General features: G+C 43.3%; 1 protein-coding gene across 1 annotated transcript in view; it reads right to left on the reverse strand.

Annotated features, from left to right (window-relative positions):
- The window catches only part of LOC126249281 (single-minded homolog 1-like), a 137,194-nt gene that overhangs the window by 23,922 nt on the left and 85,565 nt on the right, over window positions 1-27,707 (reverse strand). The window contains exons 5-6 of the mRNA XM_049950935.1: window positions 17,141-17,226; window positions 8,657-8,856 (exon numbers count right to left, since the gene is read on the reverse strand). Of these exons, the coding sequence (XP_049806892.1) occupies window positions 8,657-8,856; window positions 17,141-17,226 (286 nt within the window). The remainder of the gene's footprint in view (window positions 1-8,656; window positions 8,857-17,140; window positions 17,227-27,707) is intronic.

Here is a 27,707-nt window from a genome sequence, read left to right on the forward strand (position 1 = left end):
CGGCTTATGTGCATTATCCATGATGAACTACCACAAATCCAAGTGACTGCGATAAACCACCTAAGATCCAGCCGGGCCAGCTAGTGCAGCAGCAGCGGCCTCAGTCGGACTCGCCGCGCTGCCTCCTAAGCTAACGTTACCTAATCAGCACGTGCTTTTCAGAAATAGAGAAAACCAGGCAACGTGTTTATTGCGGCACGTGTGTACGGAGCGGTGCCACAGAGGCGGCAGGGAGCGCTGGTTGAACGACGTAAATCACACCGGAGGCTGAGCTACTTGTGGCGAGAGGGCTATTTGCGGGCTGTAGAATATCGAGTATCTTCCCAGGCGGGCCGAGCCCCCATGCGTAACCCAATCTTTATGTGCGCGCGAGATGACGCGGCTCCCGTTTCATGGAGGTGGGTGGCGGACCACCGCAAGTTCTCACACGACCCTCCGCCGCCCCATCACGGATTTCCGTTGTCTCTTCCACTGCCAATTCCCTCGATCAAAATCATTTCTAACCGATAATGACCGAGATCTCCTTTTTGAGACTACACTATCGTTGGAGGTCTGCGAGACATGCTACCCGCAAACGCAGGATCATTATGCTTCACCGCATCCAAGGACATTAAAATTTTCTCAACCAGTGAACCCGTCCTGTAGCCGAAGCTCTGATGGTAGCCTACATATTCGTCTGTTGATGGAAGAAACTGGTAATCTGAAATTCATTGAGTAAGAAAATTGAGGCCTATCGCGACCACATTTTAATATAACACAGCCTGACACATTCTTGATACTATTGGTAAGTTACAGCTTCCTGCCATAAGTACGTATATGGATTTTGTGAATTTTTCTGGGTAATATTTGCGCAACATTGAGAAATCAAATGAAGTATTTAAAGTTGTCATAAGTTGTTTCATACTGTAAAAAACTTCTATATTCTTCGTTTATCAAACATACATCAGTTCACCAGAAACTTAAACCACGTTAACGTGCTACACTTCTCAATGTAATAAGCATTGCGCTGAAATACATTGATTTTCTACTGAACGTTATTTATGTCGTATGTGACATACAGACATGAGTCAGTCCATGGAACGAAGATTCCAGTGGATCGAGTATCATAGAACAGCATGTCGTTTTGTGGCAACTTTCGGTTATGCCCTAACCTATCTCTGTTACTGTAAATGAAATTGGAGGTATGCAAGTCTGGTTTGATGGAAGCAGGACGTACGCGTAAGTGCGCGAAAACTAGTAAGAAGGGCGTAACCCCATCTTTCGCCCTTACATCATCTGCCCTTATCAGAACACGGTATTCGAAATAATACAGTGGCCCTCCGACTCGAATGATTAAGAATAGTGACTTAAAACAGTAATTACTGTAGTCGATCATATTTAATACAAATAGATGAAAATCGTAACACCCACACTGTCTTTTAAATTTTACTTGCAAAGTAATTACAACTGCGGATATCCGCAAATATATTGGCGGATATCTATCGGTGCAGGTTCTTATCTGCCAAAGAGTTATTCGATATCCGCGCGCAAGAGACTGGGAAGGGGGGGAGATGCTTGCGAAAGGGGTGAGAGTGGGTTGTAGTCTCTCCCGAACATTACCAAATGCTTACACTGAGCAAGCAATAAGAAAAGCCTAGGAGAAATTTGGAAAGCTAAAAGTTCAGGGAGAAGAAGGAAAACTTTTAAGGCTTGCTAAAGACATCGTAATTCTGTCAGAGATGGCAAAAGACTTGAAAGTGCAGGTGAACGGAATGTATAGTGTCTTGGAAAGAGAGCGTGTGATGAACATCGACAAAAGTAAAACAAGCGTAATGGCATGTAGTCAAATTAAACAAAATAATACTGAGGAAATTACCTTAAGAAAAGAGATACCAAAGGTAATCAATGATATCTGCTGTATGGGCAGCAAAATAACTGACAATGGTCGAAGCAGAGTGAACAAAACATGGAGACTGCAATAGTGAGAAAAGCGTTTCTGAAAAAAAGAATTTTGTTAACAAAAGTGAAAATTTAACAATTAAAAAGTCTTTTCTGAAGATATTTGTTTGGGGTGTAGCCTTGTACGGAACTGAAACGTGGACGATAAACAGTTCAGAAAAGAAGAGAATTGTAATGCCGTGTTAAAAAAGAATGTTGAAGATTAGAAGAGTGGATCGAATAATTAATGAGGTGGTACTAAATAGAACTAGTGGGGGAAAGAAATTAATGGCACAGCTTGAATAAATGGGTGTATTGGTTGGTAAGACGCGCCCGAAGACATCAAGGTGTCGTCAGTTTGGTAATGGAGGGAATTGTGGCGGGATTAAATGGTAGAGGGAGACATAGGCTTAACTATAGCAAGCAGGTTAAAATGGACGGCGGCTGCAGGAGTTACGCAGAAATGAAGAGTCTTCGTTGTTGTTATTTTTTCTTTATTTATGAAATATCCTCAGTAGTGATTTTTTTTTTTAAATCTGGGTATCACTTATGTATTCCCTGGAATTATGCCTTGTTCTTCTGCATACACCAGGATATCCGTTTTTCGGCGTTTTCAAGCATCTAAACACATCACGTTCGCTATGTGTTTTTTAGAAACGTGTAAAGTGTTTAGATGAGTTGTGTTCGCAAACCCCGAAAATCGTACCTCCTGATGTACGCAGAACAACGAGTCACAATTCCAGGTGGCACTTAGATGCGATAACAAGATTCCAAAAATTGCCACGGAGGACGCTTTTTAAATAAAAGCAAGCAAAACGCATGCTGCATAAAAGAAACAGCATTTTTTTTAGTTGCATGGACAGAGTACATTTCAAAGAAGATAAATACGATAATAATAATATGAAGAGGTTCTCTCAGAATAGAGGTGCATCAAAACAGCCTTGGGACTGAAAACAACAACAACAGCAAAATCCGCATCCGCGCAGAGCTCTAACCGTCCTAGGCGGTCGATAATATTTGCACCTGACGATATGAAGCGAAGGAATTGTTTTTCAAACTTGCCAGCAGATAAGTATTGATGATACTGGCCTAAACTAATACAATTTTCGTCATAATGGATTATGGAACACATTGATCGGACGCACGTTACTGGGTAGTTTGTTTCGTAGACGAATGACTCACATTTAGAGGAGATTCAGGAAGATTTAGAATTATGCACTGCTACAGCCAAAATTCTGCACACTTCAGATCTTGTACTACAGTTACGGAATGATTATAAGTAAGTGATACACGACCACAGGTAGTCAAGGCTTTAGTGACTAAGGAACCAATGAATAGAAAAACAAGTCAACTTAAAATCACATTACTTAAATGTTTACGTCCACAGTAAATGAGAATAAGATTCACTAAGACGTTGATGGAACAGCCGCATGTTACAAGACATATATTTTTCACGCTTTCACGGCTACCCACATGCGTCTAAAGTTTTCACTGTGTATTCTGTGTTGAACTACATCACTTCACAGAGATTCAGCAATGATACTGACTGCACTATTTTCTGTTTTATTGTGGGAGGAACTATGTTTATTTCTGCACAATGCATCCCTTTATTACTCACAAACAGCTTTGTGAAGATTAACTACAATTTTTTCAGTATTATCTTTGTAAACATTACTATTATTTAAAAAGATGATTGATAATTTAGGACAGGTTTAATTACCGAATGTATTATTGCGAAATATGGGAGAGAGTGTCACAGAAATGATACAGGCTTTGGGATGGACATCATTAAAAGAAAGGCGTTTTTCGTTACGACGGAATCTTCTTACGAAATTTCAATCAACAACTTTCTCCTCCGAATGCGAAAATATTGTGTTGATACCGACTTACATAGGGAGGAACGATCACAAAGATAAAATAAGGGAAATCAGAGCTCGTACGGAAAGCTATAGGTGTTCATTCTTCCCGCGCGGTATACGAGATTGGAATAATAGAGAATTGTGAAGGTGGTTCGATGAACCCACTGCCAGGCACTTAAATGTGATTTGCAGAGTATCCATGTAGATGTAGATGTAGAATGTACGTTTTCAACGGTATCGTTGAAACGTGCTTACTATTCATTGATGCCTCAGGATGTGCCATATCAACCGAATAATTTTTTTCAAAAATCTGTGCCATAAACTTCTTTTCTCTCCGATTCGATTTAGCACCTCTTCAGTATTTATCCGATTCACTCATCTATTTTTCGGAAAAGGTTTTCTTGATGTTCCAAGTCTGCATTTTAATCCACAATAATTCTGCCTTCCTCACTTATTTTGCTGCCCAAATAGAAAAACTCGTCTACTACTTTTTACTTCCAGACATAATTAGACTTAATTTCAATACCCTTGTTTTATTTTTACTGATGTAAATTTTATAACCTCTTTTCAAGAAACTATCCATTCCGTTCAAATGATCCTTCAAGTACTTTGCAGTTTCTGGCAAAATTACAATGTCGTCCGGAAAATCTTAAATGTTTTGTTTCTTCTCCCTGAAATTTATTTTTCTTTCCAAATTTCTCCTTTGTTTCCTTTACTGCTTCCTCAGAAAAGAAACTGAATAACGAACATATGCGAATCATGTGTATGTATGGGATCTGAGTAGTGTATCAACTAATCATTCGCACATTAAGCGCTAAACTGTGAAAGTGCTCTAAATAAGCATTTTGTATATCGCAATGCGAGAAATTACATTGTACAGTGTTGATGACTGTACCGGACTTTGCCGAAAATCGGTCGTGATTTAATGTCTACACTTTTCTTGAAAATCTAATCGTGGGTTATTGCAGACTTAATAATTATTTAGCTGAAAACGGCGTCAGAACTCATTACTAACCTAAATGGACAAATTTATTATATTTTTCTCTTCATGAGCTTAAAATAAAAAAAGGATTGAACGTGTTTCTTTCGTCTTTAAAGCAATTAACTACATTCACGAACATGAGAGATAGGACGCATAATGCAGGATGGCCAGAATGAAAATTACTGCAAAAGAGTTCCCTAGAAGTCGCGGCAACGTAATGTGAACAGCAAACAGGTGAGCAAGAATTAGCAAGATGGAGCAACCTTGCCACGAGCTCAAAAGGCGTTGGATGACGAAAGGACAGACAACATGGGCAGCAAACTATCCTGGCACCCAAAATTCCAAGATCGCATGATCTCTCGCCCTATATTTTTTTTTTTGGGGGGGGGGGGGAGAATCACGAGTTGTGAAATCATTCTTTATTCTTTCACATTGGATGAGATGCAGCGGAATACTGAAAATTCTGTTACTGCCATTTCCCAATCACAGCTGCTACGGTGTCTGATAGATTGACAAAACACGCACAGCACTGCATCGACATCAAGGGAGGCCATTACCAGCATATTCTGAAGAAAAGTGGTTCTCCTGTTCATTAGTCAGTGTAATTTATTTCATGTCAGGCTTGTAAACATTTTTCGGGCGAGTTTTATTTTGGCCAGCCTGTATTAAGTGCCTTGAGAATAAAATGGGGAATTAGGACAAATTCTAACCATTGCCATATTTAGAAATTTACGCTTAACCGTCGACTGGATATGACTGCTAACAGCCACGGAAAATACAACGAGGTAAAGTATAGATAATCACTTATCAATGTAACTGCACTTTCCTTTTATTATGTTAAATTCACAATTCCGTTGAGATAAACAATGGAAACAATAGAAAATCACTTTGATATGTTACGTTTATTAAGGAAAGAACTAAATTCCTTTCGACGCTGGGTTGAAACATTGCTGAGCAAAACCGCAACTTCAACCGCTATATATAGCTTCGCCAGAGAAACGTGAATACATTCCAAGCCAAAAATAGACTTCGCAGTCGTTTTCAGTAGGAATTCCGTTAGCTTTCATGAGGTTGCATTTTCGGTTTCTCACCATTTGTTACCGATAAGTTTTCAGAAACGAGTTACATTGCAACTTTTCCGGTTACTAAGAACTAACTTTAATGGGGCATTATTGTCTCACGGCGAAGCACTATAGAATCAGTGTTAAATCGAGTCATCACATCGATTTTCATGTGTTGTATTATTTCCCAGTTTTGGCTGTCTGTCACGTTCAGGAAACAATCAATTGCGTAAATAATGTTGCCAACCCACCTGTAAAAAGTTGATGAACTTATTTCTGGACAACAAAAATTCGATTCCTGGATCAGTCATGCTCACCGAGAAATTCAGAATGCAAAAGAAGATGTAAGATTAGGGTTTAACGTCCCGTCGACAACTAAGAGATTAGAGGCGGAGCAAAATCTCGTATTGATGAAGGACATCTGCCGTCTACTCTTCAAAATAATCACCTCGGCGTTTTTCTTCAGCAGTTCTAGGAAATGTACCGGTATATCTAGATGGGCAGACGGAACTTGAATCGATGTCCTCCCGAATCCCATTTCTTACCGCCGCATCACCTCCCCCGGTAATTCAGAGTAAATGAAGAAAGTATTTACATCTGATAAAAGAAATGCGAATTGTCTTTGAACTAAAATAAACACAGAGAAAGAATTTGATAGCATCCGAATACAACGTCAGAGGTGAATATCTGGAGCACGTCATAACGTTTAAATACTTAGTGGCAATACTAACAAGAGATATGAAACACGTAAAATCTGTGGTAGGGATGGCGCGTGGAAGACTTGAATTTGTTTTAATAGTTGTCAGTAAGTGCTACGAAATGACGAATTATTTTACAGGTACTGTGACCGATTTCAGTCATAATACTGCTCTCTCTCTCTCTCTCTCTCTCTCTGTGTGTGTGTGTGTGTGTGTGTGCGTGTGTGTGTGTGTGTGTGTGCCGGCCGGTGTGGCCGTGCGGTTCTAGGCGCTTCAGTCTGGAACCGCGTGACCGCTACGGCCGCAGGTTCGAATCCTGCCTCGGGCATGGATGTGTGTGTTGTCCTTAGGTTAGTTAGGTTTAAGTAGTTCTAAGTTCTAGGGGACTGATGACCACAGATGTTAAGTCCCATAGTGCTCAGAGCCATTTGAACCATTTCTCTCTCTCTCTCTCTCGCTCTCTCTCTCTCGCTCTCTCTCTGTGTGTGTGTGTGTGTGTGTGTGTGTGTGTGTCTGTGTGTGTGTGTGTGTGTGTGTGTGTGTGTGTGCGCGTGTGTGTGTGTGTGTGGTAGAATGGAGGGGACAGACAAGCATGTGTTCGAATACGTTTATTTTTATAAGTATCACATCTAAAAACAAAATATTATTAGTCCAGGGAAAAATCCACAGAACATGAAAGGGGAAACGCATCTGGAGCCACCATCGTGTTGCTCGCGTAGGGAGAATGAAAATCGATAAGCGATGTTAGAATGCATGCAGATGCATACAGACAACCATTTTCCCCTCGTTCCATACGCGAATGGAATAAGATGGAATATCGCTGAGGTTGGTACGAAATTCGCTCCACCACGGGTACACAGATACACTGCTGGCCAATAAAATTGTAACTCCAGGAAGAGTAGCATTAATGCAGTTTCACTTATTGCACGGATATAATACTGTAGGAAGAAAGTGATATGGGAGTGTATAGGGAGCGAAATTTTGTTCATAGAGCTGTCAGCTTTGGCGCAATGTCTCTAAAATTGGTGGAAATCGTGACGAACTGAACTTGCATGACAGACGTGGATACATCATTCAGTGCTGCTTCAGCTTTGTACAAAACTTCATCATCAGTCGTAATGTCTGGTGAGTGGGCGCGTGCCAGTCTCTTGGTTATCCTTGACCACACGTTTTCAGTGGGTGAGTGATCTGGAAACGTGGCTACCAGGGCAACGGCGGAGCAGCCTCTGTATCCAGGAACGTCAGGACAGCAAGGGCAACGCATGAACTTGCATTATCTTGTTAAAAGATAGCCGCGCGGGATTAGCCGAGCGGTCTGAGGCGCTGCAGTCATAGACAGTGCGGCTAGTCCCGGCGGAGGTTGGAGTCCTCCCTCGGGCATGGATGTGTGTGTTTGTCCTTAGGATAATTTAGGTTAAGTAGTGTGTAAGCTTAGGGACTGATGACCTTAGCAGTTAAGTCCCGTAAGATTTTACACACATTTGAACATTTTGTTAAAAGATAACTTTACGAGGCAGGGTACAGCCACCGGCCATAACATATAAATGTAGCGCTTGCTGTCCACAGTTGCTACCCCACTGTCTAGTGTTGTCGATCGCATCACTGCAGTGTATTCTACCGCTTCAGGAGAAGCGGGCTATTTCTTGACTCAAAGTACGCGACGTGGCTGTACGACTGGAAGGCTGAATGAACAATATGCCTTTCCTTTCGTGCGCTAGTCGTGTGGAACTAATGAGATTCTGCATAGTTTCGAGTACGAACCTCCTGAACCCATCACCCATCGATTCCGTATTCTCATGACAGTCTTGGGAACCTGGACAGCGCGTGTAGCAACATTGTGGAACTATAAGCCGCATTTTCCATAGGCTACGATCCTGCACTGTCGCATTCCGATACGTTCACGAGATCTCCTCAACCGACTATGCAATCTCCCCTTATACACTAGATGTAGACAGTGTGGTTGTGCTGGAAAGTTTATCATTTGATTTGCACAACAACAATGTAATACGAATCGTGCCAATTTGACGTCTATTGCATGCCGCCTTCACGGTGGCCAGCGATGTAGGTATAGATATACCTTAAACAAACAGTCGTCAGAAGAAAGCAGGGGAGGAAGCGCAGGAGCAGGGCGGCACGAACCTGGCGTCGAGGAAGATGAGCTTGAGGTCGAGGCTGGCGCGGAACATGAACATGTTGCAGTGCAGCTTGATCTCGGTGATGGCGCTGGGGGGCAGCGAGTGGCCCACCGCGACGAGCCCCACGTTCTGGTAGCAGCTGTCGTACGGGGAAGACTCCAGAGTGAACTGCTTCACCTTCAGGTAGCCCGAGCAGTGGATCACCTGCCACACACAACAAGTGGCTACATATAATAAATACTACTGGTACTAATGTTCATATGAGGAAAAGTAATCATAATAAAGGCAATGCCAGCAACAACCGTATTTTTTTTTCATTTCAACTTCATTCTTCTTCTTTTCTTTCATTTCTATATTTTTCTCTTAATATAGCTGTACAATGCAAAAAAGAAAATAATCTTAGGAAAAACTATCCGAGCTTTCCTTCCCCGAAAGCTTTATCTCGCAGTCTACAAACATCCAATCACAGTAAAATAAAACACTGTAATACACGGCGGTTATAATTAAACTTCCGTGCTTGAGAGGGCCCCCGTGAAAACCAGTGATCGTAGGACAATGAAACTTCGTGGAAACATTTGTAAGGATACGAGGAATAGAAATAACTGATAAAATATTAAAAGAAAAACATTTTAATTTACATATAAGAGGGGAACATTTGTTAATAGCGTACCATATTTACGTTCCACGATACTAACGTTGGTCAATGCGGCGACCGTCTGCATCCATAACAACCTGGAACCGCACTAGAGAGGGACATACTGCTACCCGAAACATCTCAGGTGGGATGTTGGCTACCTTCCTCGCTATGCTCCTCCTCAGCCTTCAACGTCTGTTACGGTCCCGTTGATAAATACTGTCCTTCAGGTAATCTCACAGCCAGAAATCATACGGGTTCAAATCTGGTGATCTTGTTGGGCAAGCAGTTTGGAACGATCGGCCGATGAACTTCGGAACCATATTCCTCAACGCCAGTGCGGAAAGAGGACCTCTCATATCCCTTTATTTCATCGACGCTCGGGAAGAGCAGCAGTACTACTGCCGTTTCTTTGATAAAACAGCTTCACGAGCAAAGCCCTGTTCAACTTGGCCAGACCGATGTTGACTGTCTGCAACTGTAGCGAAGGTTTAATTACAACCTCCCACTATCTTGGACTAACATTCGATCAGAAACTAACCTCGAGTCTCCACGAACTAGCCGTCCAAAAGAAAGCCTACAATAAATTGGAACTATTAAAATTGCTAAAAGGCCAAATCATTTTCCATATCTACAAGACCTCATCTGTCTCATGCTAACCTACGTCGCATAGACTACCGTTCTTCCAAAATTGTACGACTTCCTAAAAATCCTAGAGCGCTATGCACTCGACCTTTCCTTCCGTATCCATCTACCCTACGCCACCGATTTCCTTTAGCATTTAATACAATTTCCACATCACCTCCAACACTTTTAACTCCTAGGTCTCTCCCACATCTCCCATGAACACCCAATAGTCTCCCTCATCCTTAACAACTCTGGTTAGTTGCCTCGCCTCTATCAAGACGCCACCCAATTTCCCTCTCCATGCACTTCATATCCTCACCCAACGGAATTTCACTTGCCTTTCCGTACCAGACTGTCAACTCATACCCGAGATCTACCCCTCTTTCCAAGTATAACCTACCCTACCCATCTCACCACAAATTAACGCACCAACCCACTCTTTTCATGTGCAACTGACATGCTACTCCTATCTTAACACCTGCAACCCAGCTATTAGATCATTTTTACAAAGACATGGCTCATCTTTTTCCTAACAACATTCTCTCCAAGGCCTCCCACAACCCAGTCCCCAAGCAGAATTATCATGAGGACGTACCGCATCGCCCTATTTGAGACTTAGAATACATTAGATCACCATCATAATTTTCATAAACAACAGCACCCGTATTTTAACCTCAATAACTGTTTTATTTTACTCTGAACTATTTTTAAAAATCAATGGCTGAAGCGTGGATACAGGACCGTTGCCAACCCGCCCCATCTCATCGGGGAAATAGTTTTCCTAAGTGCTTTCTGAAATTCTAGAATTTAGCATACAGTTCCATTTACAACATTGGCTGTTGACCCTGGGCCGGTGTTGTATAAAATAGCACCAAGCGGAAATAGCTTTTATCTTGCTAGCGCAGGTCTTTCTTGTTGCTGCACATTACGACGAAACCTGGCACGGGAACTCCACTTGAAGGAGTTTACATAACAACAGCCGAGTCTGGCAGCTTTGCTTTCAGTTTTAGCACATTTCTCGGATACTTTTGAAAGAAGCTTCACCGCCAACATTAACAAGAGTTATATCACTTTACTTGTTATGCCTTAAAATGACGTAAACATCTTGAAAAAGTATGTATATTGTTCAATTAAAAAACCATACTTCCTTCAATATCTCGATCGATACAGCAGTTTAAAGTATTACCCATGTAACAAATTACGTACCCCTTTGCCAAATATCATTATCGTAATCATCGTTTCAGTATCTTCGACTATTCACGAATTAAAAGGGGTGCTAGTTTCAGATAATTCACCTTGTGTGGCTAAAGTGTTACATATTTATACAGGGTGAGTCACTAACTATTGCCACCTAGAATAACTCCGAAAGTATAACAGTAGCTGAAAAGTTTGTGGGACAAATTTTGCATGGGACAACGGGGGCCATGATATGACGTTGGTTTTTTGTTGCTAGCTGGGGTCGCGTCAGAGATATTTTTAATATATAGGCCCCTGTTTCATCGAAGGAAATCTTAATGGTAGGAAGTACACCACATTCCTGCAAGAAACATTAGGTCTGTTATTGGAAGAAATACCTGTAGGAACAAGGAACAGAATGTGGTATCGACACGATGGGTGTCAGGCACATTTTTCGCTGATGGCTAGAAATGAGTTGCAGATACAATCCCCAAATCGTTGGATTGGACGCGGAGGAGATGAGTCGTGGCCGGCTCGTTCGCCACACTTGACGCCTCTGGATTTTTTCTAGTGGGGATTCGCAAAAGACATTGTTTATAAAGACGTTCCAACTACACCTGAAAATATGCGAGAGAGAATTGTCGGAGCATGTGCTTCGGTAAGTGCTGAAGTGATAAGGAATACTACTCAATCCATGATAAGAAGATTGCAGCACTGCATTGATACTAATGGGCCGGCCGAAGTGGCCGTGCGGTTCTAGGCGCTACAGTCTGGAGCCGCGTGACCGCTACGGTCACAGGTTCGAATGCTGCCTCGGGCATGGATGTGTGTGATGTCCTTAGGTTAGTTAGGTTTAAGTAGTTCTAAGTTCTAGGGGACTGATGACCACAGTAGTTAACTCCCATAGTGCTCAGAGCCATTTGAACCATTTGATACTAATGGTCATCACTTCGGACACCTTCTGTAAATGGACGTTCATGCCACCTTTTTTACCTTCGTTGACCTTCAAAGATCTTAGTGTTACACATCATTGGATTCGTCTCGATAGCTACTATCAGAAAATAAGTTCCAAACTATAGCATCCCATTTAAAAAAGTTGACCTTCATATCTCTGAAGCTACCCCACCTAGCAATAAAGAACCAAAGACATATCATGTCCCCCGTTGTCCCATGCAACTTTTGTCCCACAAACTTTTCAGCTCCTATCATAGTTTTGAAGTTATTCTTAGCGGCAGTAGTTAGTGACTCGTCCTATATATATATATACACTCCTGGAAATTGAAATAAGAACACCGTGAATTCATTGTCCCAGGAAGGGGAAACTTTATTGACACATTCCTGGGGTCAGATACATCACATGATCACACTGACAGAACCACAGGCACATAGACACAGGCAACAGAGCATGCACTATGTCGGCACTAGTACAGTGTATATCCACCTTTCGCAGCAATGCAGGCTGCTATTCTCCCATGGAGACGATCGTAGAGATGCTGGATGTAGTCCTGTGGAACGGCTTGCCATGCCATTTCCACCTGGCGCCTCAGTTGGACCAGCGTTCGTGCTGGACGTGCAGACCGCGTGAGACGACGCTTCATCCAGTCCCAAACATGCTCAATGGGGGACAGATCCGGAGATCTTGCTGGCCAGGGTAGTTGACTTACACCTTCTAGAGCACGTTGGGTGGCACGGGATACATGCGGACGTGCATTGTCCTGTTGGAACAGCAAGTTCCCTTGCCGGTCTAGGAATGGTAGAACGATGGGTTCGATGACGGTTTGGATGTACCGTGCACTATTCAGTGTCCCCTCGACGATCACCAGTGGTGTACGGCCAGTGTAGGAGATCGCTCCCCACACCATGATGCCGGGTGTTGGCCCTGTGTGCCTCGGTCGTATGGAGTCCTGATTGTGGCGCTCACCTGCACGGCGCCAAACACGCATACGACCATCATTGGCACCAAGGCAGAAGCGACTCTCATCGCTGAAGACGACACGTCTCCATTCGTCCCTCCATTCACGCCTGTCGCGACACCACTGGAGGCGGGCTGCACGATGTTGGGGCGTGAGCGGAAGACGGCCTAACGGTGTGCGGGACCGTAGCCCAGCTGCATGGAGACGGTTGCGAATGGTCCTCGCCGATACCCCAGGAGCAACAGTGTCCCTAATTTTCTGGGAAGTGGCGGGGCGGTCCCCTACGGCACTGCGTAGGATCCTACGGTCTTGGCGTGCATCCGTGCGTCGCTGCGGTCCGGTCCCAGGTCGACGGGCACGTGCACCTTCCGCCGACCACTGGCGACAACATCGATGTACGGTGGAGACCTCACGCCCCACGTGTTGAGCAATTCGGCGGTACGTCCACCCGGCCTCCCGCATGCCCACTATACGCCCTCGCTCAAAGTCCGTCAACTGCACATACGGTTCACATCCACGCTGTCGCGGCATGCTACCAGTGTTAAAGACTGCGATGGAGCTCCGTATGCCACGGCAAACTGGCTGACACTGACGGCGGCGGTGCACAAATGCTGCGCAGCTAGCGCCATTCGACGGCCAACACCGCGGTTCCTGGTGTGTCCGCTGTGCCGTGCGTGTGATCATTGCTTGTACAGCCCTCTCGCAGTGTCCGGAGCAAGTATGGTGGGTCTGACACACCGGTGTCAATGTGTTCTTTTTTCCATTTCCAGGAGTATATATATATATATATATATATATATATATATATATATATATATATATATATATATATTACAGTCCCCCGCCGCGGTGTTCTGTTTGCATGTGAAAGGTAATCTCAGGAAATACTATACGGATTTTGATACAGTTTTCATTAATAGATTGACTGATTCACAAGGAAGGTTTGTATACATAATTTATTGCTACAAAGCGACACAAGTCTTCCGACTGTACAGAAGATGCTATCCATGCGAAGCCAGGGCTGGTCGCTCGTACATGTCAATTTGGTGTCTAGGAAATAGAACAGAGAAGGAACGTAGACATAGCAGCAAAGATGGCAGAAGGCAAAAGGCTTTCGACCAGAAGATACAGCTGCTAACATCCAAACATACCTTGAGACAAGAATATCACGGAGGACTATGCTTGCAGCAGAGCTCTGTAGGGGTGTGAAACATGGACAGTGCCAGCAAATAAGTGAAACGAAGCCTTTGAAATGTGATGTTACAGAAAACTGTTCAAGATCGGATGGGTTGACCAATTAAGGAATAAAAACTTCCTGTAGCGAGTCAACAAAGGAAAAATGCGTGATAAACAGCATAAAGTATCGAAAAGACAGAAATGTTAAGTGCAAATTACGAAATGAATCTTTACTGAAAACCTATGGTGGAAGGAAAGAGTAGCAGGAACACGTCTAGACAACAGTCTACAGGACAGATCGTTGATGAAGTAAAATGCAGCAGTTGTACTAAAACGGAGAGGATAGGAGGTCAGTGAAATGAAATGGAGAACTGCATCAAACCAGCTTTAGAACTGATGAGCGAAACAAAATCGTTCCTCATTCGTAAACGTTTACTTTAATTCCTATCTTAAAACACATCCCTTTCATGTTATAAGTCGCAAACTCCCATTAACTTACTACTAATTACCAGTAAATCCCCACCCCTATTCTTTAAACAGCCGAAATCCCTTGTACAAAACGTCATATATCCCGATGTGTCGTACAGTGATATAATTTTGCAGGTACATTCAGTGTTATATTCTGTCTGTGCGAACAGAGTTAATAGTAAGGAAACAAGAAATTAAAACGTCATAACTGATTCTGTAGCTTTACTGTATGAACAGCGAAAATGTAGTAAGCAACAAACTTTTATCCTTCCATCGTTTTGTGCGGGGTGTCAGTGAGGAAAAGTTTCGTGGAGGTTTGCAATGATGTGTCAAGTTCGTTGGAAGTCGCTAAGCGTGCTAGAAGAATATAATCTGTATAATTTGCGCGCCCTGAGCTACGCTGCGTCAACGCAGATACACAGTTTCTAACTGTAATGCTTGACTTATTGTGTTAAATCGTTAACATAAGATTATAGCTCTTAAGGAGCAAGTTACGACAGAGTTTTATATTTTTAAATTCTTTCAGTAACTGTATGAAATATTGAAAATGAAATCTTTGTTGCTCCTGGAAGCCGTTACATTGGCACACTACAACTGGGACTATGCGGCGCATTAGCCTCTTAGTTATGCAGATATGACTGCTGAAACGTCCTGACGTATTACATTTGTGTGCCAGGCCGGAACTCGAACCCAGAACCTTGCCATCCGTGGGAAATTCTGTTACGCAGTGAGCTACGTAGGCGCGATCGGAAAAGTAGTGACGTGGAAGTAAGTGTGTAGGAGTGCTGCCGCGGCAGGGGGTGGGGAGGCGGGGCAGTTTAAATGTCGGTTGGTGGGAAAGCAGTGCGGGGGCGTGTGGAGCCCTGCGCGCACCTGGGCCGTGCCGGCGAATGCCGCGGCGCGCTCAGCAGCCGCCATTGTGGCCGCGCGGATCTGAGCACGCATACATTGAGCCGCATTCCTGCCGCGCTCAATGAAATAGTACAAACACGCCGCTGCCGTGCCACGGTTACGATACGTCTCACCTGCCCACGGCTGGGGCACCGGGCCGCGGGGGTCCCCCTGTCTTCTCTCCTCCTCCGTTTGTCTTGTCACACTTACCGCAGTCCTCTTCTAATGCAGTACCGAACCTTCGACAATAGTACCGCTGAAGCGAAGATCCAGATACCTCGACTTCCGCGTTGTCTGTGGCATAGCGTTATGCAGAGTCCACCCGACCCTCTCAGACCCGATATTCGCCTTTGTAACACTGCAGTCAGCTGGTAAAGACAAAGCGTGGCAGCTATTTCCGATACTGTATCAGACAAGAGTGAAGCACTTGGGTTTAACTTTGGATAAGAACCTTCAGTAGGCATAAAATGCTGTCACCACGTGCAGGAAGACTTCCGCTTACCTGCGTGCCCTCCAGAAGTCTTGGAACATATTTTCACAGCACGTGAAACGTAAAGTTTGTCATCAGTCGTTATACCGCACCTTCATTATTGCCACGTAATCCAGCAAGGCACGACTAGTGAGGAATCAAAATGGCTCTGAGCACTATGGGACTTAACATCTGAGGTCATCAGCCCCCTAGAACTTAGAACTACTTAAACCTAACTAACCTAATGATATCACACACACCCATGCCCGAGGCAGGATTCGAACCTGCGACCGTAGCGGTCTCGCGGTTCCAGACTGACGCGCCTAGAACCGCCACACCGGCCGGCAGTGAGGAATCACCGGAAATACTTGTGTCTGATACATCTGCAACGTCAGACCATTTTTCTGGTTTTCATAAACCCGTAATGTTGGTTGCGGCCGGACAGCTTACTTGACTATAATACCCTACGTCTACCTCATCGGCTCCTCAGTACGCATGCACCGCACTACTTCGCATCAGATACTAAATGCCTGTTATCTCATCATAATCGAAACACAACGACTCATTTATTCTAGCAGTGCCCATCCACGAAACAAAAGTCCACAGCTAGTGGTCTAGTGGCTAGCGTTGCTGCCTCTGGATCACGGGGTCTCGGGTTCGATTCCCGGCCCGGTTGGGGATTTTCTCTGCCTGTGGACTTGGTGTTTGTGTTGTCCTCATCATATCATCAGCTTCATCATCATTCGTGCTGTAGCTAGATTGGACTGTGTACAAATTTGGACTGTGTAAACATTGGGACTTTGTACGGGCGCTGATGACCGCGCAGTTGAGCGCCCCACAAACCAAACATCATTATCCACAAAAGAAAAACATTGGCAAACTACTCTCTTGCTGCTGTCTTTGGAGCAAGCTACCCTGCAGTCTGCGCAAAATTCAGTTCCGCGTTGCTTTTAACAAGAAGGTGAAAGTAGTCCCTCTGTCAGCCTCATAACATTCTATGCTAATGTTACTTGTAACATGGTTGTTCTAACGATTGTAATACAATATGTAGAATGCCTGGTTAGATGTAAGATAGCCCTAATCATGATTTGTTAAATAAATCAACAAACTAAATAAAAAATACACTTCGCTCACCTTGTAGCCTCCCGTCGTGAGGCCGGCATTCCTCTTGGCCAGGACGCACTTCATTCGCAAAAAGAACGCTCGTTCGAGTTCGAATTCTGAAATAAGAGGAAAGGAAACATCTGTATATTGCTATGAGTTCCATGTAAATTGGAAATAACTACTGCGACGAGCATATACACTACAATAACAACTCGATTAAAATACATTTCAAGCAAGCCAGCGCCACGCAGACACAAAAAAGACTAACTGAAAAGGACCCGATTGGCATGGTCTATTTTTCCATTTGTTTTCTGTATTTGGAAACAAGTGCAGTTCAAAAAATGTTCAAATGTGTGTGAAATCTTATGGGACTTAACTGCTAAGGTCATCAGCCCCTAAGCTTACACACTACTTAACCTAAATTATCCTAAGGACAAACACACACACCTATGCCCGAGGGAGGACTCTAACCTCCGCCGGGACCAGCCCAAGTGCAGTTAATCATCTCATTTGCTTAGTATCTAACTTATTTAAAGTATATTCTCATAAGCTAAGTTTGGTGTTTTGCTTTCGGGTGAACACGATTTTTTTAAATTCACTGCGCAACATTCCAATATTTGCGCTTGTGCTTTACTGATGGTCATACTGTACGCTAGTTTTACCGGAAATGAGAGCCTTTTAAAGCCGAAGGGTAACCTAGTTGAAATGAGTGGAATTCGTAGTTTGAATACTGATTTGCCTTTTTCTTTTTCTGTTAATATTTTATCTTGTGTGAGTTTCTTCGTGCTTTTTTGCGAAGGCATGATTGAGAAAATGTAGAAATTCTGTTGAGAAGCTCAGGCGTTCGTCTTGAGTAATCGCTGATTTGTTTGTTGAACTAGGACGTCTTTATTTTTTGCAAAAATAGTCGCTCACACAACCGTTCGTTGTTATGTTTACATAGTTCCTCTATCTAAGCAGATACACTTTTTCGGTGAATTGTTCCACTGACTTTAGTCAGTCGTACAACTCATCGGTTAAGATACATAATTTTGCCAGAGTGCGGATCAATGCGATATGTGCCATTTAAAATTGTATTCTAGAATATTTGAGAATATAGAAAAAGCTTGAAAACATTACAGAGCAATTTCTAATTTTTCCCCTGAAAAATACACCAACGCAAAAGAGACAGAAGATGTCCTGGCGACCACCAAGAAGTGACGGCGACGGCTTAAAACACTCATATCTTTACAACCACAATAGTTATCATTGCACAACCAGTGCAATGGGAGATTATTTTGTCTTTCTTTTTTTTACGTTTTGATGGAAGTCGCCAGAACTCTTTTACAATCCTTTTACAACGCTGGTCTTCCCGGCGACGTACGCGTCTCTGAGCTTTCCGCGTTTTGTATGTGCATAGAACAATGTCCTTTGCAATGCGACCACAACTGTTGCTTGATTTACACGGACGAATACGTTTTTCTGTCAGTGTAGAGGACCGTTTCCGCAACAAACATTCTTGATTTTGGTGTATTAAATGGATCTGAGATTCCATCACCAGTAATGTGTGGACTCCTTTACAGTATTACATTTTTAAATACTTTAACCTGCGAGGAAGGTAACGAATTTTCTGTCGTTGCTTGGAAGAACGTGATAACAATATTAAGGAGGAAACACTTCCTAACGTTCTGCAACGTTTCTCAGAACGTTAGGACTTTACTAAGATTTATTTATTAGCGATATTATTGAGTTTTGTATATGACGGAAATTGGGAAGGGAGCACGGAAACGCCGAGGAATAAAGTCCATAAAACAGTAACAAACACCAAACAAGAAACAGAAAATATGCTTGGGCTTCCCAGTCATTTAGAAAGATATGGTCTCACGCACAGATCGCGTTTGAATTTATTGATCGTCGTTTAGCGATGACGTCCATTTCAGTATATGAATGCCGAAATCAAATAAAACAGTCCTTAACTCACTGAACATCTTTTGCCTAGACCCTGTAGAGCACTCTGGTTCAACACAGATTAATTTTTAGTTTAGAATCCGTACATTTTTTAAAATAAGAGACCATGGTAGTCACTGTGGTATTGGATTAATAATTAATCTGGCATGATATAGAAATTTGTACGGCCTTAATCTGAAGCGGATACGTGGTTCCAAAATGACTGTGCTGAAATCTGCGCTTCTTCTCGTCACTAGTCCTCTAATCTCTGTATTTGGCGGCGGTGATTCAGCCGTCATCTTTCTGATTCAACTCTTTTTTTTTTTTCTTGGAGAAAGGGAGCAAGAAAGATGACTACAAAATTTTATTAGGCAATGCTGACGCAAATACAGTTTATTGGCTAAACCGGTTTCGACTCTTCAGTCATTTTCAATAGCCCAATGAAACAGGAAACAATATACAAATCCAAACACGACAACTTTACATTAACAAAGCAAATAAACACACAACTACACTAAATAAATAAAAATCGATACCAGACTAAGTCTTTGGCGATGACCGCGTCAGACCGCAGCAGTAGTGAGTATCTCCTCAGGCCTCCTGAGTACAGCTAGCCAGTGGATGCCCTTATATAGCTAAACCTGTCTGTATAAGCTAACACAATCTGATTTTAGCGCATAATTAAAATTAAGTTAGCGCAAAGTAATACATGAGAGTTAAAAACTGTTATAAAACATACTTGTGGTGATGCTATTTAATAATGTTTATTTGCTACGGTACTTAATAACTTTTTAAAACAATTTTTAATACGTCACGACAGCTCCTTAATATTGTGAAACACTCTTATGCATTGTTTTACGCCAACTTAATTTTAATAACACACACGATTAAATTGTACTTCCACTGGCTAGCCCCACTGAATCCTCTAGTCGGAGATCTGAGGAGATGGTCACTCCTACTGCGTTCTGACACGGACACTGGCTATGAAGTAATATGGTACCACTTTTAATTTATATAGTGTAGTTTGGAGGTTATTTGATTTGTTAATGTAATGCTGACAAGTGTGTTTCTTGTATATTGCTTCTTTCTTAAACCATTTTAGCTAATAAACAATATTCATGTGCACGTTGACTAGTAACCTTTTTAGTTAAATTTCGTAAGCTCACGGACGTTCTAAGCCAACAACAAAGCAAATATGAACGAAGGAAGGAAGACTTGTGCATCACATCCGTTGACGAGAAGCTCATAGAGATGGGTCACCAGCTCTGAAGTAACGCAAAAAGGGAGGAAATCGGAGTCTCCTTTTTCCAAGGTTCCATTCCGGCATTTGCCTAAAGGGCTTTAGGGAAACCACGGAAAATGTAAATTTAGATGACCGAAAGAGGAAATGTGCCCCCTATCGTCCAGAATTCGAATCCTCTATTCTAGCCAGTTCACCATCTCATACTATTTAAGTCAGCATGCAACTATATGAGAATTAAAGCGAGGAGTACGGTAAGAAGGCACCATTATTTCACCCACGGTGGTTGGCAAACCCGTGGACAAGTTGTGTGAACGACTTTGACAGAGTCTCTTCAGTAAAAGGCACTACTTCAGCAATAATACCTTTAAACACTGTTTTAAAAGTTTGCGTATGTACTTTTTTTACAAAACATAGTTTTGTGTTTCTCTTATAGTTTGAGTTTTATTGCTCTACAGAATGTCGGAGTTGTATGTGCTGCACCGAACGTGAAAAAACGCCTTTACCCTGAAAGCGAAAGCACATCAGTACATGCAAATCAATTTGGAAGATTGTGAAGTGCAATGAGGGTCTTCTCAAGTAGTATAGCGAGCAGGTAGTAACTTATAAGTCAGGATGGGATGCAAGGTGATGAAAAGCTGAAGAGCTGAAGTTCCATCGACATTGACGTCATTAGATTCCGATCAGGACAAGGATGAAACAGGAAATGGAATGTGATAGTTTTGAAGGAACTGTGTCAGAATTTTCCTGGAGTGATTGTGAGGAAATTAAGGAAAATTAAAATTGAGACAACAAGATGTGGGTCTGAACTCCACTCTCGCTGAATAAGTTTTACAACTGCGTCACCTGGCACAATTACTGTGAATCTCATCAGAAAAATGCTGCGGAATTCCTCTAGCGACGATACAGCACATTTCATGTACGGCCCCTGTTCGGCAGATGTAATACATTGTTGCAGTCACCGCACTGTCAATGGAAAGTTAACATAAAAGGAAGTAGAAACAATATTAATTTGAGTGGGTGGTGATCCAGGGGCGTTAGTTTATACCGAATGGATGTAAGCTGCTCAAGAAATTTATGCGGCCTCCAGATGATCTTACAAGGAAACCTAACGGCCTGGCACTCTTCGATTTCCTCCATACTTGAAGGCGCCTGAAAATCAATTTTCAATTATCTAAAGCAGTACGACGCAAAAACTCAAAATTCGCCTTCGGAGGCTTGAATTTATCCACATGCTATTAAGTATAAAACGTGTTGAGGATTTTAATGGAGTTGCCGGTAGCTGAGTACGTGGTGTGTCATTCGTATGTTTGTGAATGTCCCTTGTTTAATTCGCGATCGTAGGAACTGCTATACATTCATTTTAATTCTATATTTATTACCAAATGTGGTCTCGTAAGCTGACATCGGCCAGAGGAGCGGTGTGCTGGGCAGATGGCCCTCAACATCCACAGCTAGTGACGCCAGTGGGCCTAGGATAATACGGCGGTCGGACGGTACCGCTGGGCCTTCGAGGCCTGTTCGAACGGAGTTCTATTTATTATCAAATCAAAATGTTAATTAATAAATATTGATAAAAATCTTTTATTTTTAGTCAATAATCTCATAAATAATACTAGTATTCACAATAAATTAAAATTTGGTTCTAAAATCATGCAACATCATCAGATAATAAAACACGTTTTTATTTCGAAAGGTTACATATTTATTTTTACATTTCGCGTACATACATCAAATTTTAATTTAATTTATTACTTAAAAATGTTATGATTTAATATTTGTTAATTAACAGCCCATTTAGTAATAAATATATAATTTAAATGAAAGTAAAGAAATGTTACAAACGAGAATCTAACTAGGGTCAATGAAAGACTCTACTCACTCAGCAGCCAGCGACTCTGTTGAATATGAGTTAATATTTTGTACCTATCAATCTTCTAACATTGAAAGGCAATTTTTCAATTTTTTTTTTAATTGCGTCGTACTGCTTTATAAAACCGATGTCCGAGCACTGACCTTAAATTTTTGTAAATATGAAGAAAACCGAAGACGACCAGTCCGAAATGCCAACTTGTTAGACATGCAATTACTTACGGCGTACTGAAAATCATCTTCCGTCTTTTGTTTTCTCTTTTTTTCCCCATGGTCTGCACAGCCACTGAATGAGCTCCATGGCTGTGCAGCCTGCAAGACGGGGAAGCCGTCCTCAGCAGTTCACGAACAATGGTCAGCTGAGCAAGTAATGCCTCCCGGCGCGATCTATACATTTGTAACGTGGTGGTAGGCTGCTCTAATCGCCACTGCTTTGTAATCGCTGTGGTTATCCAATTTTTTCCTGGAAGTTTTGAATTGAGTTTTTTTTTTTTTTTTTTTTTTTTTTTTCAGAGTTGGAAAGACGCACCAGAACTCGCTTCAGACTGCAGTCTTCTGGCTGACTGCGCATTAGGGTAACAACCAGAGTATTGTTCTCACACAGTTTTCGTTATTCATCAAATTCAACGATGAGTGTATCTTCAAGTTATTACGTTATCTACAAGTTATTATGAATTGAAGTTGTTGTGTTACGTACAAGGTGTGTCATACGTTGGGTACAAAATTATACACTTAGTAGCGGATCTTGAACCGACTACTTGGAGATAAGGAACGACTGGTCGAAAGTGATTATTTCAGGCTGTACGACGTTTTTTGAGCTTGAAAACTGGTTCTGTGCCTACATCTACGTTTGTGGTGATACGTTAAAAGAGAACCCACAATCGTCTGTGATGTCTTGACGGTGGATTTTTCTCCTTCGCGTTTACAGGAAGTGATTGGTGCACGGAAGCCCATTAGGAACTTCATAGGAACTGACTATTGGAGTATTAGCTACGTGTCTCATAGTACGACAGACAACAGGAATATCTGAGAGGGCGTGGAAAATTATTACGCGCCGGTGTAAACCATACACTGAAACAGTCATCACTTGGAATAGCATATATGAGCTCCAGTTGCTGTTACAAGGCTTTAGTTGTTCGTGTTAATAAAAACGTAAACATTCATATCCACCAGTTATGTCCTTATCTTAAAGTACTCGGTCCTCAACCACCTTATTTAATATTTACCCTAATTTTCGTTACCCTGCATAAGAAAGTAGCCAGAATTTTTTTACTTCTCAGTGGCTTTTTCGTTTCCAGTAGATATCGTGACATACATTTACGACCCACAATATTATGACCATCCCCCAAATAGCGTGTTGGTCCACCTTTGTAGCACGATATCATTCTGCGTGGCGGGGAATCCTACAGTCCTCGATGAGTTTCTAGACGTACGTGGCATCTACGCGCCGGTCACAAAATTACCCGTAAATTACGAGACGGTGGCTTTGGGCGCGAACATGAGCCCCAATAACGTCCATAATGTGTTACGTCGGATTCGGACCGGGCCAACTTGATGACTAGGATATCAACGTCGTTTCACTGTCATGCTGCTCCAGTCGCTCTAGCACGAGTGTGACAGCAATTGTTATTTTGCTGTAAGACGCTATCAGCGTCGGAGAAGGCATCAAGCGTGCGGGGATGCTGGAATGCCGCAGTAATGTTCACGTAGTTCATAGCTGTCATGGTACCTTTACTTACTGCCACATGTCCCGTAGAAGCCCAAGTGAAATGTGCCTCATAACATAATAGTACCTCCCCCGCCTGCGTTCGTGGCGCGGTGCATATTTCGAGCAGCAGTTCGCCTGGATGACGGCGTATCCGGACACCACCATCGAGCAGTCGTAACAAGAAACGCGTTTCATCCAACCAGGCGACACGTTTCCACCGATTCACGTCCAATCTCGATGATCCTATGACCACAACTATCGTAACTGACGATAGGGGTCGTCTGCTGTGGGGCCCCATGTGCAACAATGTGCGCTGAACGGTGTGATCCAAAACACATGTGCCTGCACAGGCGTTGTACTCTGTTGTCAGATCTGCCACATATCGCCGCCTATCCTGCACCAGAGAACGGGGAAGCCTCTGACCTCCACGTTCTGTGACGAGACGTGGCCGTCCAACACTTTGTGGCCGTCTCGTTCGTGGTTTTGCCGTCGTTCAACAACTTTCCTTGGATGCTGACGACAGTAGCACGTGAACAGCCGACCAGCTTCCCCGTTACCGACATGCTCGTTCACTTGCGCCGTGCCACAAAGATCTGCCCTGTGTCAAAATCGTGTATGTCAGGAAATTTCCCCATTTGCTGCCCATGTAGTCACGAGAATGATTCCCTATTCGTCTCAGCTACCGTTATATACTTTCCTTATCGCGTCAAATGCCCCGCAACGCCACCAGGTAGCTTTCTGTCTCGCAGTTCGCAATGCTCACAATGTTCAAATGTGTCTGAATTCCTAAGAGACCAAACTGCTGAGGTCGTCGGTCCCTAGCCATACACACTGCTTAAACTAACTTATGCTAAGAACAACACACACACACACACACACACACACACACACACACACACACACACACACACACACACACACACACACATGCCCGAGGGAGGACTCGAACCTCCGCCGGGAGGGGCTGCGCAATCCGTGACATGGTGCCTCTAGCCGCGCGGCAGCGGGCACAATGTTTTGGCCCTTCAGTGTATATGACTGCCAGTCCTTAACCGGCTAAGCTGTTTAGCTTGCGCAAGGGACGAGAAGGGAATCTGACCCACACCGATTCAGAACGCCATACTGAAGTCTGTTCGCGTTTTACATCTGTGATATCGTTGGTTGTACACACATATGTTGGCACTTGCCAGGATGGTTGAAAGACGTGGTACGCATCAATCTAGGCAAATGATACACTGTTTCGTATTTCCAGCTTACATACACTATTAATGAATACTGAGATACGAAAGCATACTGAACAGAGATTGTATAATTAGAAGTACATTCTTCCCTGATTAAGATTAATGTAACATTAGGGCTGTGGGAACAACTTTGCTCACAAAAGAAAATCTGAACGTAAAATCTTCTCGGTAAATTTAGAGGAGCGGTAAAAAGAGAGATTAGGGCGCTCACAGAGGCATATAAACAGTCATGTTGCCTCGCTCCATACGCAGATGGAACAGGTTAGAAAGTGAGTAACGCTCGTACGTTACACCCTCCTTCCTTCACCATCCTTTGGCTTGCAGAGTGCGTATTTATATTCTGAAGTTGTTCTGTAGGGTATTTTAGTCGCTGGAGGTTCAGTTATTATGTACTGTCCTGATCCGGTATGCGTTTTGCTGGCACGCTACGAGAGCGAGTAAATTGAAAGTGATTGATTCGTTCTGATCGGTCGCCGCTCAAAAGCAGCAACAACAACAAGCAGAGTGTGTGGAGGCTGCGACTTGAGCACGAGTGGTGCGCGTGTAGTAGTTAAACACCGCCAGCACATATAGCTCCTCGTTGAAACAACAAGCGCTAATGGCCTTTGTTCTTTATGCTTGTTTAGTTAATAATCACGCGACCAAAAATCTGTTAACCACTTTGTCCGATGTTGGAAAGGTAAACCTCCTGTTGTTAGTACGAGATCTGGACGAACTACCACACGCTCTCAGCCCCACCTAAGAACAGAAGCATGTCGTACAACCGACAGTTAAGAGAAATGAAGCTGCGCATCAACTTTTATACCGTACTTTCGCAGAATGTCAGTACTGCAGCTGGCTATTGCAGTCTGTGCAAGGTGACAGGATAGGATAGGATACAATATTATAGGGTAAGGATAGAATAAGGTAGGATAAGATAGGATAGTGCTAACCTGTGCCGGCCGCGGTGGTCTAGCGGTTCTAGGCACTCAGCCCGGAGCCGCGCGACTGCTACGGTCGCAGGTTCGAATCCTGCCTCGGGCATGGATGTGTGTGATGTCCTTAGGTAAGTTAGGTTTAAGTAGTTCTACGTTCTAGGGGACTGATGACCACAGATGTTAAGTCCCATAGTGCTCAGAGCCATTTGAACCATTTTTCTAACCTGTCATCATAAACACCAAGTGATACTGTCATAGGAGCATTGGCGGAGTGTTCTCTTGTATTGATCTGAGGGGAATACCGTACCCAGTTCATCTTATTAGCTCTCTGTAAGAATGATGCAGCACACTCTGCATATACCTATCAGAAGTTACGGTTTAGTGAAAAAATATTGGTCCAGCAAATCGTGTTGCACTAACTGTACATCACACTTATGTTTTCACATCATACAGAGACTCTTAGTGTTACTGATGAGAATATTCAGTACTCCAATATCGAATGTTCTGCGGGTTCGTGTCCTTAGATAAATACAGCAATGCTTCACCAGAAATAAAGTCACTTTGTCCGCATCTCGTGGTCGTGCGGTAGCGTTCTCGCTTCCCACGCCCGGGTTCCCGGGTTCGATTCCCGGCGGGGTCAGGGATTTTCTCTGCCTCGTGATGACTGGGTGTTGTGTGATGTCCTTAGGTTAGTTAGGTTTAAGTAGTTCTAAGTTCTAGGGGACTGATGACCATAGATGTTAAGTCCCATAGCGCTCAGAGCCATTTGAACCAATAAAGTCACTTTAGGAACAACCTCTCCATCATGCACTGACGTCGAACAAAACATCTGAATTGGTCAGTAGATGCATTACCATCGCTTTCTAGGGACACAGTTTGAATTAGAGCACAGATCTGTGAACATATACTGAAGTGCTAAATGGCGCGACGAGTTTCTCGGACTTCATTCCAGGGCCGCTAGTAATTCACCAAGTTTCTTCTTCTTCTTCTTCTATGCTAAAGCCCATACGCCAACTGCCACACAGACCGAGCAACCGGCTGGCGCGTCATGTAATAATCACGGTCGTCCTATGGAGGTACAGGTTCCTGCGACAGACCTTGCATCGTACGTGAAACAACTGTGTTATTACTCAGGGTAAATACAGAAAACACCGTCTCCGCTGTACTAAAGTACACTGTCTGCCAAAAAGAGTGAACCGCCCAGGAGACATGGTTGGATATCAATGTCGCTTTTTACACCGACACACAATCGGCTCGGCGAGTATTTAAATGATTAGAGATGCAATCCTCTGTGACAGGCAGTACGGCCAACAGGTGCATTAGCACTGTTCCTGTTTACTGTCGGTAACAGTCCTGGTTGGGTATGTAAGGGGCGTGAACGGCGTCAGATATTGAATGATGCCGGCCGGTGTGGTCGTGCGGTTCTAGGCGCTTCAGTCTGGAACCGCGTGGCCGCTACGGTCGCAGGTTCGAATCCTGCCACGGGCATGGATGTGTGTGATGTCCTTAGGTTAGCTAGGTTTAAGTAGTTCTAAGTTCTAGGAGACTGATGACTACGGCTGTTAAGTCCCATAGTGCTCAGAGCCATTTGAACCATTTTCGTTGAATGATCACTATGAAGGGCAAGGAGCCGGCCAGAGTGGACGAGCGGTTCTAGGCGCTTCAGTCTGGACCCGCGCGGCCGCTACGGTCG

This window comes from Schistocerca nitens, chromosome 3 (assembly GCF_023898315.1).
Source record: "Schistocerca nitens isolate TAMUIC-IGC-003100 chromosome 3, iqSchNite1.1, whole genome shotgun sequence".
Lineage (NCBI taxonomy): Eukaryota > Metazoa > Arthropoda > Insecta > Orthoptera > Acrididae > Schistocerca > Schistocerca nitens.